Source organism: Carassius gibelio, chromosome B6 (assembly GCF_023724105.1).
Source record: "Carassius gibelio isolate Cgi1373 ecotype wild population from Czech Republic chromosome B6, carGib1.2-hapl.c, whole genome shotgun sequence".
Taxonomy (NCBI): Eukaryota; Metazoa; Chordata; class Actinopteri; order Cypriniformes; family Cyprinidae; genus Carassius; species Carassius gibelio.
In genome coordinates, this window is record NC_068401.1 from 13552744 (window position 1) to 13569916 (window position 17173).

The 17173-nt window shown below is 35.9% G+C and overlaps 1 protein-coding gene across 11 annotated transcripts in view; it reads left to right on the forward strand.

Annotated features, from left to right (window-relative positions):
* The window catches only part of lrrc7 (leucine rich repeat containing 7), a 64746-nt gene extending 47689 nt beyond the window's left edge, over positions 1–17057 (forward strand). For 5 of the 11 annotated variants that reach the window (XM_052558660.1, XM_052558649.1, XM_052558651.1 and 2 more), the window contains 7 exons: positions 636–2343; positions 3224–3373; positions 4729–4854; positions 5777–6007; positions 10845–10937; positions 11826–11900; positions 14771–17057. In XM_052558660.1, coding sequence (XP_052414620.1) covers positions 636–2343; positions 3224–3373; positions 4729–4854; positions 5777–6007; positions 10845–10937; positions 11826–11900; positions 14771–14878 — 2491 coding nt within the window. In that variant the 3' untranslated portion in view covers positions 14879–17057. The other 6 variants (XM_052558652.1, XM_052558655.1, XM_052558658.1 and 3 more) reach the window with 3 other exon arrangements.
* The last annotated feature ends 116 nt before the right edge of the window (positions 17058–17173 follow it).

Sequence of the window (17173 nt, forward strand, 5' to 3'; positions counted from 1 at the left end):
TTATGAGGATGGCAGTCAACCACAGCAATATTTTTCTTGAATTTTTCAATTTACACAAATTAGACTATATTAAAAGAGTTGTAGGCTCAGTTAAATGTAATTTTCAATATTTCATCTCCAACATTAAATGAAGACAACAAGTGAAATGCTAAAATAAAGCAAAAATACACAGAGCAATGAGGTTCTGTTGGGGTAGTGATAACCGATTAAATTTGGGCTGTACTCAGATGTTGCAGATTTGGTCCCAAGAAGGAATAAACAAGGAATTTGACTTTTACAAATATTGGAGTGCTTTACTTTAAAAGTAATTTATATTTATATATATATATATATATATATATATATATATATATATATATATATATATATATATATAATATTATAAGAGGCTTATTGACCTTGACTTGAGGGTCTACGGGGCTTCCAATTGATTTGAATATGTATATATAAACAAATCATAGAAGAGGTGTAATCAAGTCATTGGATTAAGTTTTATCAATTGATATCTATATTTGAAATATATTATATCGAATTTGCTTGTCATATCATACCGTGGCCATATTCTTGTTTACACAGTTCTATTCTTTGTGCACTGTTAAAATCTCCAATGTATTTTGTCTGAATACTTCCAACAGGCTGGCTCAGTCTTTTCCAAAGCCTATTGAAAGTAAGCCCCTTCTGAGCCAGAGGGAAACACCTCCTTCCAGCACGCTGCAGCAACGAGGTGAGAGGCGGCCACTGAGCGACACCTTCGACAGCTGGAACGATGCCCCCCACTACGATAACACAGGTTTCGTTGCAGAGGAGACGCCTCTTGACACTCCAAACAGCAGCGCTGGAAACCCCATGCTAGGCTCAAAGCCCCGGAGTGCCTCAATGGCACATGGCCGGCGGCCTCTCATGAGACAAGAGCGCATTGTGGGAGTTCCTCTAGAGCTTGATCAGTCACAACTCACTTTCCACACTGTTCGCACCACTCCTGAAACTGAAGTGCCTCCTTCCTCTAACCCCTGGCAGAACTGGACGAGGACTCCCAGTCCCTTCGAGGACAGGACAGCTTTTCCTTCCAAGTTGGAAATTACTCCAGCCAACAGCCCCAATCCTGATCGTAAAGACTTCGAACAGGAGATGGGGGAACTATCCGGCACCTTTCCCTCAAATAGAGCCTGGGGGTTTCTGGACTCTACGGACTCAGGGATGGGACGAGGTCATCCCAACATTTCTGCGCATGTCCAGGGTGTAAAAGAACCGAACAAATTAGGCACTATGGTTCTTAGCAAGAGTTCTGAAAGACTTTCGCCAATGATGAAGGAGGTAAAAGCGAAATTTAAGAAATCTCAGAGCATAGATGAAATCGATATGGGGTCGTACAGGGTTTACAGCATACCCTTGGACAGCTACAGTTCTAGCATAGAAAACCAGGGAAGTGTTGATCGAGCGGACCTCCCTGTACCTCTAGAACAGAGCATGTCCAGGAGCCAATCTGCTCCAATGCTGGACGATGATCTGGATGGCTTTGGTTTGAAAGGCTCTCAGCAACAGAAACCTGCCATCCCAAAGAAAGTTTACCATTTTGACCAAAGCTTCAACCCACAAAGAGCCATGGATGTTATGAAAGCGGAGAGGAGAGTTCCTCCGCCATTCCCCAATGCCCCTGAATATGTAAACCAACCTGGGAAGACATTGGCAAAGGAACTCGTGAGCCCAAGAGGCTACCGAGGCTATCCTCCAATGGAACAGATGTTTTCATTTGCTCAGACTGCAGTCACCGATGATGCCATCAATCCACAGCTCTCGGTCCAGCCCCAGCGCTCCAGACCAGGCTTCCTGAGGCGCGCTGACTCTCTGGTAAGTTCGACCGAGATGGCGCTGTTCCGCAGAGTAGCTGAGAACCAAGAAATGCAGCTGGCAGAGCACTACAACAGGTCTCAACAGAGCATGCTGGAACAACAGAACAACTTGGCTACAATCTCTGACACCCAGTTCCACAAGAGGAATGGTAGGTATGACGAAGATTACTCGTCTTATCAAGAACCCAAAAAGCCCATCATGGGTTACCCCACCAAGAGTCTGACACAACGTCGCCCCCTGTCTGCACGGAGCTACAGCACAGAGACATATGGGGCATCTCAGGCAAGGCCAGTGTCTGCCCGACCCACCATGGCTGCACTGCTGGAGAAATTGCCTTCAGATTACAATCTTAGTACATGCACTGAGAAGAGCCCTGAAGCTGACATGAAGATGAGATCTGTCCCTCAAAAACAAGAGGACCCGACCTCCAAAATGCCAGTAGATTGGAGACAGCAGCTGCTTAGACACATTGAATCAAAGAGGCTAGACCGGGTGAGTAAGCATGCTTTGCTTTTTATTCTTTGTTAGCTTGGATTTTATATAACCTCTCAGTATTTTAAAGAAATAAATAATTTATTCTGTCTTTATTTAGTCTTATATAATTGTTGAGATCTCAATAACCAATGTTTTATACAATATGTTTGGAGTACACACAACTTAAATGAAGGCTTTTTAGACACATGAACATAGGGGTGAATCTCATGTGAACTATCAAGAAATGTCTGGGACATATTTCAGACCAAAATCCAAAGAAAATAAAATACAATTATATTCTGCCTAAAAAAATGAAGTTTTTTCTTAGGATCTCTATATATATATTGGCATTGTTTTCATAAAATTATAAAAACATTATATTTGAGAGTAAAAAACATTTTTATTTTAAATACAATTTTTTATTTTAAATTAAAACTTATTTTACATTATAGTTATGGTATTGTTTCACATTTAATAAATTGCTCTCACTTTTAAAGTAATGTGAAATCAAGTTGCATAAATTTTTTTGGGCAAAATATAATTTCTCTTTTTTCTTTTTAATTGGGGTGGAATTTGACCCTGACATTTCTTTCCTGAGATTCACCCAGTTACATACCTTTGTTTCTGTGTAAGTGGATTACAGTACTACAGCATACATCATTGTTCACGTAATTGTTCAGTCCTACACTGCTGCTATTAATATACTGTAAACGTAACCGCTGTGTATCACTAATGTGTCACATAGGCAGTAATTACGTTCTGTTGTTGTTCTGTTTGTCAAGCTTACTCACTCTGTTGCAGCAATGTGCAGTCCAGTGTATCCCCAGCCACAGCCTTTTGACCTTTCTGTGTGGCACACCCATTCACTCATGTCATGTGGTTGTTTCCCTCCAATCAGAGCGCTGTCCTTAAGCACAACACAGTAAACTTCGGCATGCTGTACTCTGGAGGCTATGCTGCACCGCATGTCAGCAGAAGCATGACAATAAACTTTTACAATAACACAAAGCATGAAAACCAAACAACTCAGTGGCTACCTCTACCGAATGTGAGTATGAAGCAACTTCAGCCCCAGTTTCAGCATGGAGAAGTAAAATGAACATATCTCCTATGAAGGCTTTCTTTTTAGATCTCTCTCTTTTGAGCGGCTTCTGCTTTAACTTCTAAAACAGTGGTAATATAATCATTTTTGGCACTTTTTTTGTACACTACAATAGTCTTTTTATAAGGCAGACCATCGAACACATTCCATAGTTTAACACTAATCTAACACTTCAGCTGTTCTGAGTTCCAGGCTAGACACTGTCTCTCACTGTGATGTTAAACATATATAGGTGTTTTCTGTTGCATGTGCTCAGTCTTTGTGTTTGGTCTATGCACTACAGTCTTCCTCTGTCTTTAATTCACAGAACAAAGCAATCTGTGACCGACAGTAGAGATACGTTTATGAAAGGCCTTCTTGATCCTTTTAAAATTACACCAAATATCAAACTGAATCACTCATATTTAAACAATTAGTGGTGAATTCACTAAATATTTTTCTTTATATCTGTGTGCACAGTTCACCAACCTCTATTTACTTATTCACCAACAGGTGTTTGGTGAATACTGTAAGAGAGTAGAGGATAGTGAACTACACAAAATCAAGTCCTACCAAGTGCTGAATTAGCACTGCACCAGGAGTATTTGTAATTTATTTTAATGCAAACATCCCTTTTTGTAAGCTAGTTTCAATTACTTAAGTTAAATTGGTTAGTTATAGTTTTTAAGTGTTTTTTTTTACTTCAAATAAGCTCAATATTTCTTTGAAGCAATTAACTGCAAAAAATATTTAAACAGATTTTGTGTAGAATAAATTGTTATCATATATAGATCACATATTGGAAGATTGTTTTAACTAGACATAAATGCAGATATACTTTGTAGTTAAGTGTTATTTCAGCATTTTAAAGTGTCTGAATTGCAAGTGTCAATTACAGTGGGCTGTGCTTGTTGCATGAAGTTAGTTGAACAAACTCAGGGATTGTCCAGAGTTTTTTATTTTTTTATATTCTATGGTGTTAATAAGTTTAAGAGATAGTTGTGAAAAATATTTTTCATTTAAATGCATTTACAAGACTGAAAGAAATGTGTGTGTGTGTATATATATATATATATATATATATATATATATATATATATATATATATATTATTTATATAATTTTTTATATTATTTATATAAAATAACTAATAAATATTTAGCTGTTTAATGTTACCATTCTAGATTTGTGCAACAGGCCTAGAACCGACTCACAATATTTGGAATTTTACCATGCAAAAATGCCTTTACATTTTGTAAAAGCGGTGTCATTCTAGAGCACCGTCTTGAATTCTGCTTGCTGACAGCACTATATCCTTTCAGACACCTTCACAACAGAGCAATATTTTAGATAATGGACAAGAAGTGGTTTCCCCAAGTAGCCAGTGGGCCCCGTATTCACTGGGACGAAGAGACGTGCCACCAGAGAACATGAATATCATCAAAAAGGTATCGGTTATGATAAGAGTAATTTTTCAATTCTGTGTTTTGGATACAGGATGTACTAAGGCTGGGCAGTAAATTGAACATATTCATGATAACTGTAAATATTAAAACACAAAACATTTTAATATGTTTTTACTTGGTCATTAAGTTTCCTAAAAACAACATCATAATTTTTATTTGAGTGAATCGATTCATAATTTATTCTTTGATTTACTCAAAAATTATCACTGAAGTGTAAGTTTGATGTATTTCATGTGTTAAATTGTTCTAGTAAAAAAAAATAATAATTACCTAAGAAAAACTTATTTTATGTGGTAATCTACAGTAAAATTGTATTTCTAAATATTACTTTTTACTGTATTTTTGGTTACATAAATACAGCTTCTTTCAGCAACTAAAAAACAAAGTTATATATTATATATGATTCATAGCATTAGTCTGGATCTCACTATAGTTTTATTATTTCCACAATGTGTTTTTTAGAGAGACGCCCACATGTCTCTAAGTATTAAACCCTGTCATGTTCTACTCTTTAGTTTCCTCTGGCTTAACCTGTTCTCTGTGAGATAGACGTCGCTGTTATATCGTGATTGCCATGTTAATTTTTTCAAATGCCAGGGTTAATTACTACCTGCTGTCGTGATTCATTTCACAATGCATGTTCTCACTCGGTCTCCTTAGCAACCTCAGTCAATCGGTGAATGTCTTAAGGTTCTCTCTCAATATTATGGAACATTTTGCTTCTGCTGACACATTTAGTGTTATGAAGAAAAGTCTAATTAAATTAATACATCTAATAGGGAAATCAAAATGTCATGAGGTCCTGTGTGACTAATAAATGTCTTTGTGCTTGTAATGATATGAAGGAGCTTGCCGTCTGTATGAAGTCTACATCATTAAAGGTTTGCCTAATGTGTGTCCATAGCCTGGTGTTCACAATCCCCATCAACAACAGACTATGATGATAACCTCAGCCAACCATCCCCACCGGACGGCCCGTGACCAGCAGTATGAGGGGGCCATCAACAAGGTGTCCATCCAGCAGTACCAGTCACCTCTGCCCATGCCCATCACTACCACCAGCCCCCGGCCTCAGAGCGCCCGCTGCTTCATCCAGACTAAAGGCCAGAAGAGTATGGATGGCTTTCCAGAGCAGGTACAGGTCATCTCTCAGAATACATTCAAATAAAATGGCAAGAAAAGGACAGTTGCAAATGGATGCAAGAAAGAAGACCAACTGACTCTTTGCAAAGAGCCGCCCTGTCTTAGTTACTTTTGCTATATCTGACACGTATGGCCACAGATCTTAAATTAATGGGTGCTTGGGGCAAAAATGCCAGCAAATATGCTCCTGTACAATTGAACTAAATCTATTAAGGATATCACAAATAAAGTGGAAATGGAATGAAAAGTGTCAAATTTAATTTAAATTTAGATCTGCTAATGATGCATCAAATTATGCGTTTTTACAGCGTTCTGCATTAACAAATCACACATGATTCTGTTGAGCTTATGAATGCAATGGCCAATCAGAGGCGCTCAGATGAGTCATCGCTGAAATGTAGAGTTGTGTTGAGCGCACGCGCGCTGACTGAATTCTAAACTCTCACGAATTCTCTCATCATACACAACAAAATGGAAATATATTTAAGTACGATTTAAGTAAAAGATTCATTTGACATTGTAGGCAGCTTTATTGATTATAACTGGAGTTTTTGAGCGTGCTAGACTGAATTCAGTCATGTTCTTTGATAATGTTTGGATCTGTTCCCTTATTGTAAATAATTGTATATAATAATATTCTGGGGATGTAGGGAGACCTGTGCTAGACTAATATATTATTTCACAGGCATTACTAGCTTGTACTTCTAAGGCCATAATATTATACATTTACAGTTTATTGCTGCTCTGTGGTTTTATACTGCTTAAAGGGTGCACTACTATGAAAACAACATAGCTTCAGTGCGACATCAATAAGAAAAAGAATACTTTTTTAGATATTGTTAATAACAGTTGTACATAATAAAATATGTATGATCTTAATACATGACCTAGATAATTTATTTAGCAAAATATTGTCAATTTAATAAACATTACATAAAAAAATTGCTTCTCCAATTAAACTCAGTATGTTCCCTTTAAGCTCTTCCACATTGAATATCTATGTAAATACTTCATAAACATACTTTAAATATAAACCGATGGCTGTCACTTAACTAAATCTTTATAAAATGGCTATTTATAACTTATAACTTTATAACTTAAACTTTTAACTTTCACAGCTTTAAGATAACAAAATCTAGACATAATTATAGTTTATGCCCGTCCATTCAGAGAAGGAGCCAACAGAAACCTGTCATATTTGTCCAGGAGGCTGGAATACAGTTTATTTTCATTGCTGATGATACACAGTTGTACCTCCCGCTAAAAACTGGTGATTCTATTTAACCATTGCTGGAATGTATCTCAGATATATATATAAAAAAATGGTTATCAAATAACTTTCTCCAACTCAATGAGAACAAAACAGAAATAGTTTTTGGTCCCCCAAAATTAAGAAAGGATATTATTAAAAAGCTGGGCAATCATTTCCCCTCCATTTCCTCAAAGGTTAGAAACCTGGGAATTATCATAGACTCCAACCAAATTAAATCTGTCATTAGGAACAGTTTTTATCAATTACGGGTCATCTCCAAACTTAAATCATTTTTGTCTTTTCAGGATTTTGGAGAAGGTTATTCATGCTTTTATTACTTCTCGTTTAGATTACTATAATTCACTGTAATACACTGTCTTCCTCAGTCATCGCTTTCATGCCTTCAGTTGGTACAAAATGCAGCTGCAAGGCTGCTGACTGGGGCAAAGAAATATGACCATGTCACTCCAATTTTAGCTTCTCTTCACTGGCTTCCGGTCCATTTTAGAGTTCAGTTTCAGATTCTGTTGTTTGTTTTTAAAGCTCTTAACAATCAAGCTCCATCTTATCTTGAAGATCTTATTATCCCTTTGCCATCTACAAGACTTTTAAGATCCGCTGACAGGGCTCTTTTATCTGTCCCTCGTTCCCGTTTGAAAACTAAGGGTGACAGAGCCTCTTCAGTCACTGCCCCACGTCTGTGGAACCAATTGCCTCTAGACTGCTGCCTTGCACCTTCCATTACCATTTATAAATAGAGGTTGAAAACTTATCTTTTCTCCTTAGCATTTGAATTTCACTTCATTGTTGTTTTATTGTACTATATGTCTTGTTTGCTTCATTTCTGTGTTTCCTTTTCTCTTTTAATTTTATTTTACATTGTTCAGCACTTTGGATAGCTTTGCTATGTTTAATGTGCTCTATAAATAAAATGTACTTACACTACACAAAAAACAATTGTGTAGTGTATTCCTTGTGTAGCCTTATAAGACTATAGATAAGTAGATAAGTCTTATTAAATACATTTAATAAGAGGCTTAATCATAAGGGTAGTTTCTGTGTTCCATGAATTAAAATGTTTTATTGGTTTGTCTTATTTGATTTTTGAAGATATGTTATTTAGCTGAACGTGGACTAGTCTAGATGTTGCAATGTACTTAAATGACACTTCACTATGAATATATAATTGAACAAAATGAATGCCTTTGTTGTTTGATTTTAGTGTTCTGTTTTTTGTGGTTGACTTTGTACTTTCAAATAAAACTTTTTTCAATTATTGTTTAAAAAGTTTGTTTAAAATAAACAAGATTTTTTAAATAAAACTTGTGAGCTTAATGGGAGCAGGGTGTGCTTAAAGGGTACAAACATGTACCTATTAAGCCAGACTTTTTGCATTTAATTATGTACATCTTAATTGAAATGAGTGGTGTGGTCTGTTTGACTGATTTACATTCATTTTGTCATTTAAAATAAAATTAAATATTTTTGTTTGAATGATATTAATATTTTATTTTAACATAACTTCTTCAATATCTTGTGCACTAAAATTGTCTCAATGTAGATTTTGGTGAGCTTAATTGGTACATTTACCTCTAATTTATGTGCTGTTTGAATAAACGTGCAAATGAAGACATTGGAATTAGTAACTTACAATGGTTTTTATTAAATGATGATCATGTTACATACAAATTCAGTCATATTAAAAAATATATTTTGTGACATGATACCCATATCTAGCACCTGAGGAAGCCGTCTTATGCCACTAAATTAGAAAAAAAAAAGTAATTGGACAGAATTAGTCATAATTAGCAACAAGATATAAACTGTAAAAAGTCACAATAACTAGGTTTTCATTTTTATTCAGTTGGTACCTATGTGCTTGGCTAAGACATTACATTAACATTTAGTCATTTAAAAGGTGCTTTTATCCAACTCACAAATGAGGACAATAGAAGTAATCAAAATCAACAAAAGAGAAATGATTTGCAAGTGCTATAACAAGACTCGGTTAGCTTAATGCAGTACACGTAGCAAGTTTTTTTTATTACATAATAACTAAAAAGAAAACAAATATAATAGAAAAATAATAGAGCAACCTAGTGTTAGAGGCCTGTTTTGCTTTTGTTAATTGTAGGCCTATAATAATTAAAAAAGAAAACAAATAGAATACAAAAAGATTAGTGAAGCTAGTGTTAGTTCCCTTTCAGTCGGTCACTACGAGTCACATCTTGACCGATGAATTGGGATCTCACTTCCATAGATCAATCTACTTCAAGTGTAAATTAAATTAGCCAATACACATTGGCATGAGATGATTACATCCAGCTGCCGCTGATGACAGTGTGAGTATAGCTTAGAAATAGCTTATTCCGCTACACGGGTGCAACTAGGACCCAGTGAGTGCCGCGTTGCCACACCCACATCACGACTCTGCCATGAAGCCAGTTCTGAAGACGTCTCATATGAAGCAACCCAAGCAGTATAACTGCTGCAGAAGCTGCCATTAGCCCAGAAGCCACTGAAATTGGGGGCGACCTACGACAAGGCATGCAGTGCCGAGGGTTTGGACGGGTCCCCAACTGCACAAGTTTCTTTCAATGAAAACTCTGCTCCTGGTTGCATTGGCCTCCATTAAGAGTTTAGGGGACCTGCATACATTGCTCTGTCCCGTCTGCACTTTGAGATTGTACGTGGACCAGACACAAAGCTTCAGGACCTCAGTTCAGCTCTTTGTCCGTTAGGGGAATGCCGTCTCTAAGCAGAGGATGTCCCACTGGATAATGGATGCCATCACCTTGGCTTATTAAGCACTGGGTGTGCCCTGCCCACTCAGGTTGCGAGCTCATTCAACTAGAAGTGTTGCATCCTCCTGGGCGCTGACTCGTGGTGCCTCACTGACAGATATTTATAGAGCTGTAGGCTGGGCGACCCCCAACACGTTCTCTCGGTTATATAATCTTTGTGTTGAGCCGGTATCCACCTGTGTTTTCACCTCAAATGGGTATTGGAACTGAGAGGGCCCAGTTTAGTGTTGGCTTGCTAATACTGCTCCAGAGTGTCTGTACTGTAGAGTGGAGGGTTCAATATGCAGAGACCTAAGTGGATCCCATATGTGCAAAGTCCACAGTATAGCCTCACGACATGACTTGTAGTGACAGACTGTAAGGGAACATCTCAATTACGTATGTAACCCTCGTTCCCCGAAGGAGGGAACAGAAATGTCAAATCCTATCATTATGGCTGCTGTACCACCACTGGGCAGCCAGGTTACCAGCTCGTCTCCTCAACGAAAACCTGGTACGTGTTGCACCTGCTGCCTATTTATGCCCATGCTGTCATCAGTGGCACCTGGATGCAATCCAGGAATACCTCCATTTTCACAGTCGACACTTCAACATGAAGATGGCCTTTTCAAATGTACCCACTTGGGAAGAGTGTTTCAAAAAGCTGTAGTGTCTACAAAAACAACATCTTAATGTGGATGAAAAGCCAAAAAAGCAGATAAAGAGAGGCATTTTCAAATGTATTCAGATAAATGTAGCCTTAAATCTGATATTCTGTTTTATGTTGTTGACAGCTCTGTGTAAGGATCGAGAAGAACCCTGGCCTTGGTTTCAGCATCTCAGGGGGAATCAGTGGACAGGGGAACCCCTTCAAGCCCTCGGACATGGTAAGACCATTTCACTCTCAGTTTTAAAGGACAGAGTATAATGTATTATGCTAATTTTAGCATTTCATTCTCAGAAATCACATTAAAATGGTGCTTTATATAGAACAAAAATCAAAGCCATCTCTCTTCAGTTAGTAAAGTGTGTCTCTCAGTAGAGTTACCATGGAAACATGCGCTACTGCAATGCACAACCTTGCGCACCAGCTGACTGCATTACCTTTTAACCTCTTCATGTCTTGGCAACATTTGGCAATAGTTAAAACAAAAGTGTTTTGTGAGTCAGATGTTGCTGAAGCGCATGAAAAAAAAAACATATTTCCATTTCACATGAAGCTGTATGTTAGGAATCTGTATTAATATCATACTGTGTTTAGATTTCCATGAAAAAGTGTCGTTCTGTTTTAACCATACGTTTTTCAGCATAGCATAAAGACTGCTTGTATTCATTATTGTTGCTTTGGGGTTCTTCTAACAAGCTGAATCCCTGTGAGCCCCGAAGAAATTACGTAAGGTTTGGTGGACTCTCAACATGTGGCGCCAATAATAAGACTTGATATGTGTTGACATGACACATACTGATGGGTCCCACATGTAATTTAAATCTTTATGCTTTATAATCTCTGCCTTGATTCCAGCACATAAACAGTGTCACTGACAAAACTCTAAAATAAAATAAAAACATTTGTTACATTTGTTTTTCAGTTTAACATTTGCATTTACTTGTAAAAGGTAATACATTTATGAAGGTAATTATTTAATAGATTGCCTTTTGAATTTATTAGAAAAAGAGAGAGATACAAAAGAAAATCTAAATCCAGATCAAAAGGCAAAGATTCTAAACCATAGTCACCATGTGGTTCCTAACCTCATATCACTTTTGACTTATAGGGTATCTTTGTTACTAGGGTACAGCCTGATGGACCTGCCGCCAACGTTCTTCAACCAGGGGACAAAATTCTGAAGGTAACACTGTTCTCCATCACATTGTCCCACAAGCTGTGACAATGCATCTTCCGCCACACTGCCAGTGGAGGGCTTTGCATGTGGCATTAAATGTCCAGTGTGTGTGTATGTTTGTGTCTCAAACAAGTGAGCATGGACCTCTGTTGTTATGTTTGACCAACTTTGAAATGCGTTATTGTTCTGATTAAAAAAAAACAAAGATTGTTATAACATTTTGTTTTGTAAGTCAGTTAAATGACCTGCAATATATTTGACATTATAAGATATCAATTGATGAATTTGATTAATCATATATTACAAAATGAATGTAAATCAGTCAAACAGACCACACCACTCAATTAACATTTAACTTTGCGATGCAGATTGAATCTGGTCTTTTTAGTGTAGTGAAATATAAACCTTCACCTCCAAAAAATGACTAATTAAATATTATGATTATTATTAAAAATATAAACTTTATATTATTATTATTATTATTAACAATTTACAGTAAGTTTTCATTCATTAACATTAGTTAAACAATACTTAAATACTTTATTAATATTAATCAATGTTAATGTTAATGTCAACATTTACTGATACATGTTTAAATAAAAAAATTTATATTGGGTAACATTAATGCACTGTGAACTAACATAAACAATGAATTACATTTTATTAATTTATAATGATAACATGTAAATATATTGCCCATTGTTAGTTCATTTTATCTAGATAATGCATTTAACATATTGTAAAGTGTTACCTGTTTCTTATTATTATCAGTGTTAAAAACATTTATGTTGTTTAGAAGTTTTATGGAAACCGGGATACATTTTTCTCTGATTAATAGAACATTCAAAAGAATAGCATTTAAAACACCATAAATGTCTTTCCTGTGATCAGTTTAATGGTTCCTTATTGAATTAATTAAATAAATCTTACTAAATTCTAGTAAACCTTTTTAATTGTAGTACAGGTGCATCTCAGAAAATTAGAATATCCTGGAAAAGTTCTTATTTTTTTGTCATTTAATTAAAAAAAAGCTAACTTTCTTATATTCTAGATTCATTGCACACAAACTGAAATATTTCACAAGTTTTTTATTTTAATTCTGATGGTTATGATTTACAGCTTAGGAAAATAAAAAATTCAATATCTCAAATTTTTTTATATATATTTTCTCAAAGATCAATCAAAAAAGATTTACAAAACAGAAATGTTCAAGATCTCCAAAGCAGGTTTAATTATGCACTCAGTACTTGGATGGGGCTCCTTTTGCACGAATTACCGCTTCAGTGCTGCATGGCATGGAGGCAATCAGCCTGTGGCACTACTGAGGCGTTATTGAAGCCCAGGTTGCTTTGATAGCGGCCTTCAGCTCCTCTGTATTGTTTGTCAGATGTTACTTCTCATCCTCTTCACAATACCCCATAGATTCTCTGTGAGGTTCGGGTCAGGTGAGTTGGCTGGCTAATCAAGCACAGTAATACCATGGTCAGCAAACCACTTGGTAGTGGTTTTGGCACTGTGTGGACAGGTGCTAAAGTCCTGCTGGAAAAGGAAATCAGGATCTCCATAAAGCTTGTTAACAGATGGAAGCATAAAGTGCTCCAAAATCTCCTGGTAGATGGCTGCATTGACTTTGGATTTGATAAAACACAATGGAGCAACACAAGTAGATGTCACGGCACCCAAATCATCACTGACTTCAGAAACTTCACACTGAACTTCAAACAGCTTGGATTCTGTGCCTCTCCAGTCTTCCTCCAGACTCCAGAACTTGATTTACAAATGAAATGCTAAATTTACTTTCATCTGAAAAGAGGACTTTGTACCACTGAGCAACAGTCCAGTTCTTTTTCTCCTTACCCCAGGTGAAATGGTTCTGACCTTTTTTTCTGGTTCAAGAGTGGCTTGGTTCTTGGAATGTGAAAGCTGTAGCCTTTTTCCTGAAGATGTCTGAGTGTGGTGACTCTTGAAATCCTCCCATGTTCTTGAATCATCTTTTCCTGACAATCTTCCCAAGGCTGTGGTCATCCCTGTTGCTTGTGCACCCTTTCCTACCAGACTTTTTCCTTCCAGTCAACTTTCTATGAATATATTTTGATACAGCACTCTGTGAACAGCCAGCCATTTCTGCAATGACCTTCTGTGGCTTACCCTCCTTGTGGAGGGTGTTGATGATTGTCTTCTGGACAACTGTCAAGTCATTAGACTTTCCCGTAATTGTGGTTGCATGTTCTAAACTAGCTGAAGAGGTACCCAGTATTTATACTCAAAATTAATCAAACTAAGCTTTAAGTCGTAACATAAGAATTAAAACAAAAAACTCTTGAAATATTTCAGTTTGTGTGCAATGAATCTAGAATATAAGAAGAATATAATTTGCGTTTTTGAATTAAATTAGAAAAAATAAAGAACTTTTCCATAATATTCCATTTTTTTAGATGCACCTGTTTGTATAAATAGAGTATATACAAATTTATAATATATATATATATATATTTTCTTGTAGAACATTTCCAACAAAAAAATAAATAAATGAAAGCACATACAAGCCTAAACAACATGGGAAGTTATTGGGTTGTCTCTGGTTTTGTTTGTTGCTGTCAGTGTACGGCACTAGAATGGCCTGCAGAAAGCAGCTCCTTCTCTTTCCACAGATCCAGAGTTAAAGACCAGCTTCTTTCCACCTTCTCTCCTTTTACAGCATGATCTCCCGTGTGCATCTCTCTCTTTTCTCTCCCTCACAGTGTATATCTCTTTATCCTCTATGAGCTAGGCCTGCTCCCAGCCCTACTGTACTGCTGTGCCCGTTCCTGCTACCCTCCCTCCCTCCCCTCTCTCAGTTCATTTTGTTTACCTTGTGCTTCATTCTTGCATTGCAGGCCAACGGACATAGTTTCTTACACATGGAGCATGAAACTGCAGTGTCTCTTCTGAAGAATTTTCCGAAAACTGTGGACTTGGTAATCTTAAGGGAGAGCACAACATAAATATTTTTATAGACTTCTCACCCAGATGGAACACAGGAACTTGTACATCATCTTTTTATCTAGGAACAATTTTGCCAATTGCTGGACCAATGGCAAATTCCAGTGCCAAATGTACACTAGAGGACATATATAATAACTTAACATATGGCTCACACATCCTACATGAACATACATTGGTTAAAATCTTTTGTTGATGTTGCTGATAATCTTCTTTATCTCAGCCTGTGGCTGTAAGTGGGTGCATTTTTTCCTGCTTATTTATATGGCGTATTATTTTGTACCTATTTTTCTTAGCAGCTTTTCGGTTTAATCTTGGAGCATGAAAGCACATCTGCTTTTAAGGACATTTACCCACCATAACACTGCCTCAACTTTGTAAATGCCTTGTGTAAATATATACATCTACAACTCAAATGTGATAAGAGCGTAGAATGTGAATGAAAGACACATTGATGATGATTTTCTAACACATCGATGAGTTTTTGTAACAACTAAGAAAAGACATCCTTCTCATGAAAACAACAATTTAGGGAAATCGAAAAAGTCCCCTTTTAATCTTGATAAACCCTAATTTTCTGTATTTGCACAAATCAAATGACAGAAATGAAACCCTAAGCAATATTTCTTCCATCTGTGTGGTTTTCCTGCAGCACCCTCTATTGGTATTCATGGATTTGTCCTAGCCCAGATCAGGGTGGGTTTTGTTCATTTGCAAGTAATGTGAAAACAAATTTCCATGTTTTTTATTTTTTTTATTCTCACATACCTTTGTTGGCTGCCAGGAAAATTCATACACATGTGGCAGTTTATTGGCAACACAGTTTTCCATATACAAATGCACTTTCATATCACATACTACAGTTTAACGGAGGAAAAAAGGGCAAAAAAAAAAAAATCTTAATTCCAATTGCTTTGTTGTTGTTCTGCTGCTTTAAGGTTTTTAAATATTTGTTTTAATGGAATAAAGGGAATTCCTGTCATAATATAACTGACTAGATACAGTGTACACATGTAAGGCTTTACTGAGCATGCTTTCACTCTTAAACTTGTTTTATTAGGATGCTTATTAGGGGTCAATGTGTTTTGAACAAAGCATTTTTACATAACCTTTGTTTTACATCTCTTTTTGGCCTTCTTTTTTTTTTTTTTTTTTTTTTTAATCTGTCATCGTGACAAACAGTGCCATAAAATCCCTTAAAAAAACCTGGGCACGTTTCAAATGTTGCTAAAAATGTAGCATTTCGAAGGAGTTTTGAGTGGAAATGCACTCTGAAAGACCCCAACACAACATCCACTGCATTCAGCTTCAGAGGAATATTGTTGATTATTAAATAAAGATTATTACGGAGGATGCAATTAATTGTTCAAATACTATTGTGAAAGAATATTTGATAATGATTATTTTTACTAAATGTTTTCAAATAATGGTTTCTAATATATTGATATAATTAGCTATGCTCAAATTGTTAAATTTTATAAAGAACAAAGCCAATGTATGGACAGAGCGTTAGATTGTGAGGGAACGAAACACTAGAAACAAATATGTACAATTCTTTCTAAAGTAATTGTGAATTTGTGTCATAAACATATATGTATATGAATATACAAATGGTCATTTTTGTATGTGTTTAAAGACCTGCTGAATATAAAATATAATATTGTACTATTCAGTCTAATTGCAGTATTGATGTAAATAACTATGAATGGAGACATTTAAATAATTTATTCCAATAGATTGTGAATGTACTTAAAGCTTTCTGCAGTATTAAGACTTACTGAACTTGAATGCCGTTTCATTTTTGTGCAAAAAGTAATTATATCTAGAAGAAATTATTCGATTTAGTTCAAAAGAATTAGTGACAATTTATCATATCATTTATTTGCACATGCAAGTTTACTCCTTCCAATTTTTTTCTGTATTACCGCAAATATGTAATTGATGACATATATTCTGTGTCTCGAATGCATTTTGCAGATGATATATGTACATATTTAAAATAAATTTTAGTTAAAAAAAAAATTCAAAATACAAACCTGTATAAAAAGAAGCAAGTCCAATGCTGTTCAGCGAATATTGGAGCCATTTTCGGCTTTGGAGTACAGATTTTTTTCAGTATCTAAGAGGTGTTTTGAATAATGTATCTTTATTGTACAAATAATAAAAATGTCACTATTGTTATTAATGGTCATTCTGTGGTCCTTTATAGATGATAAAAAGGGCTTTATTTTCATTATTTATTACTAGTGCTTTCATAATGGAAAATAGAAACATTCACTGAAAATCTATTATAAAAT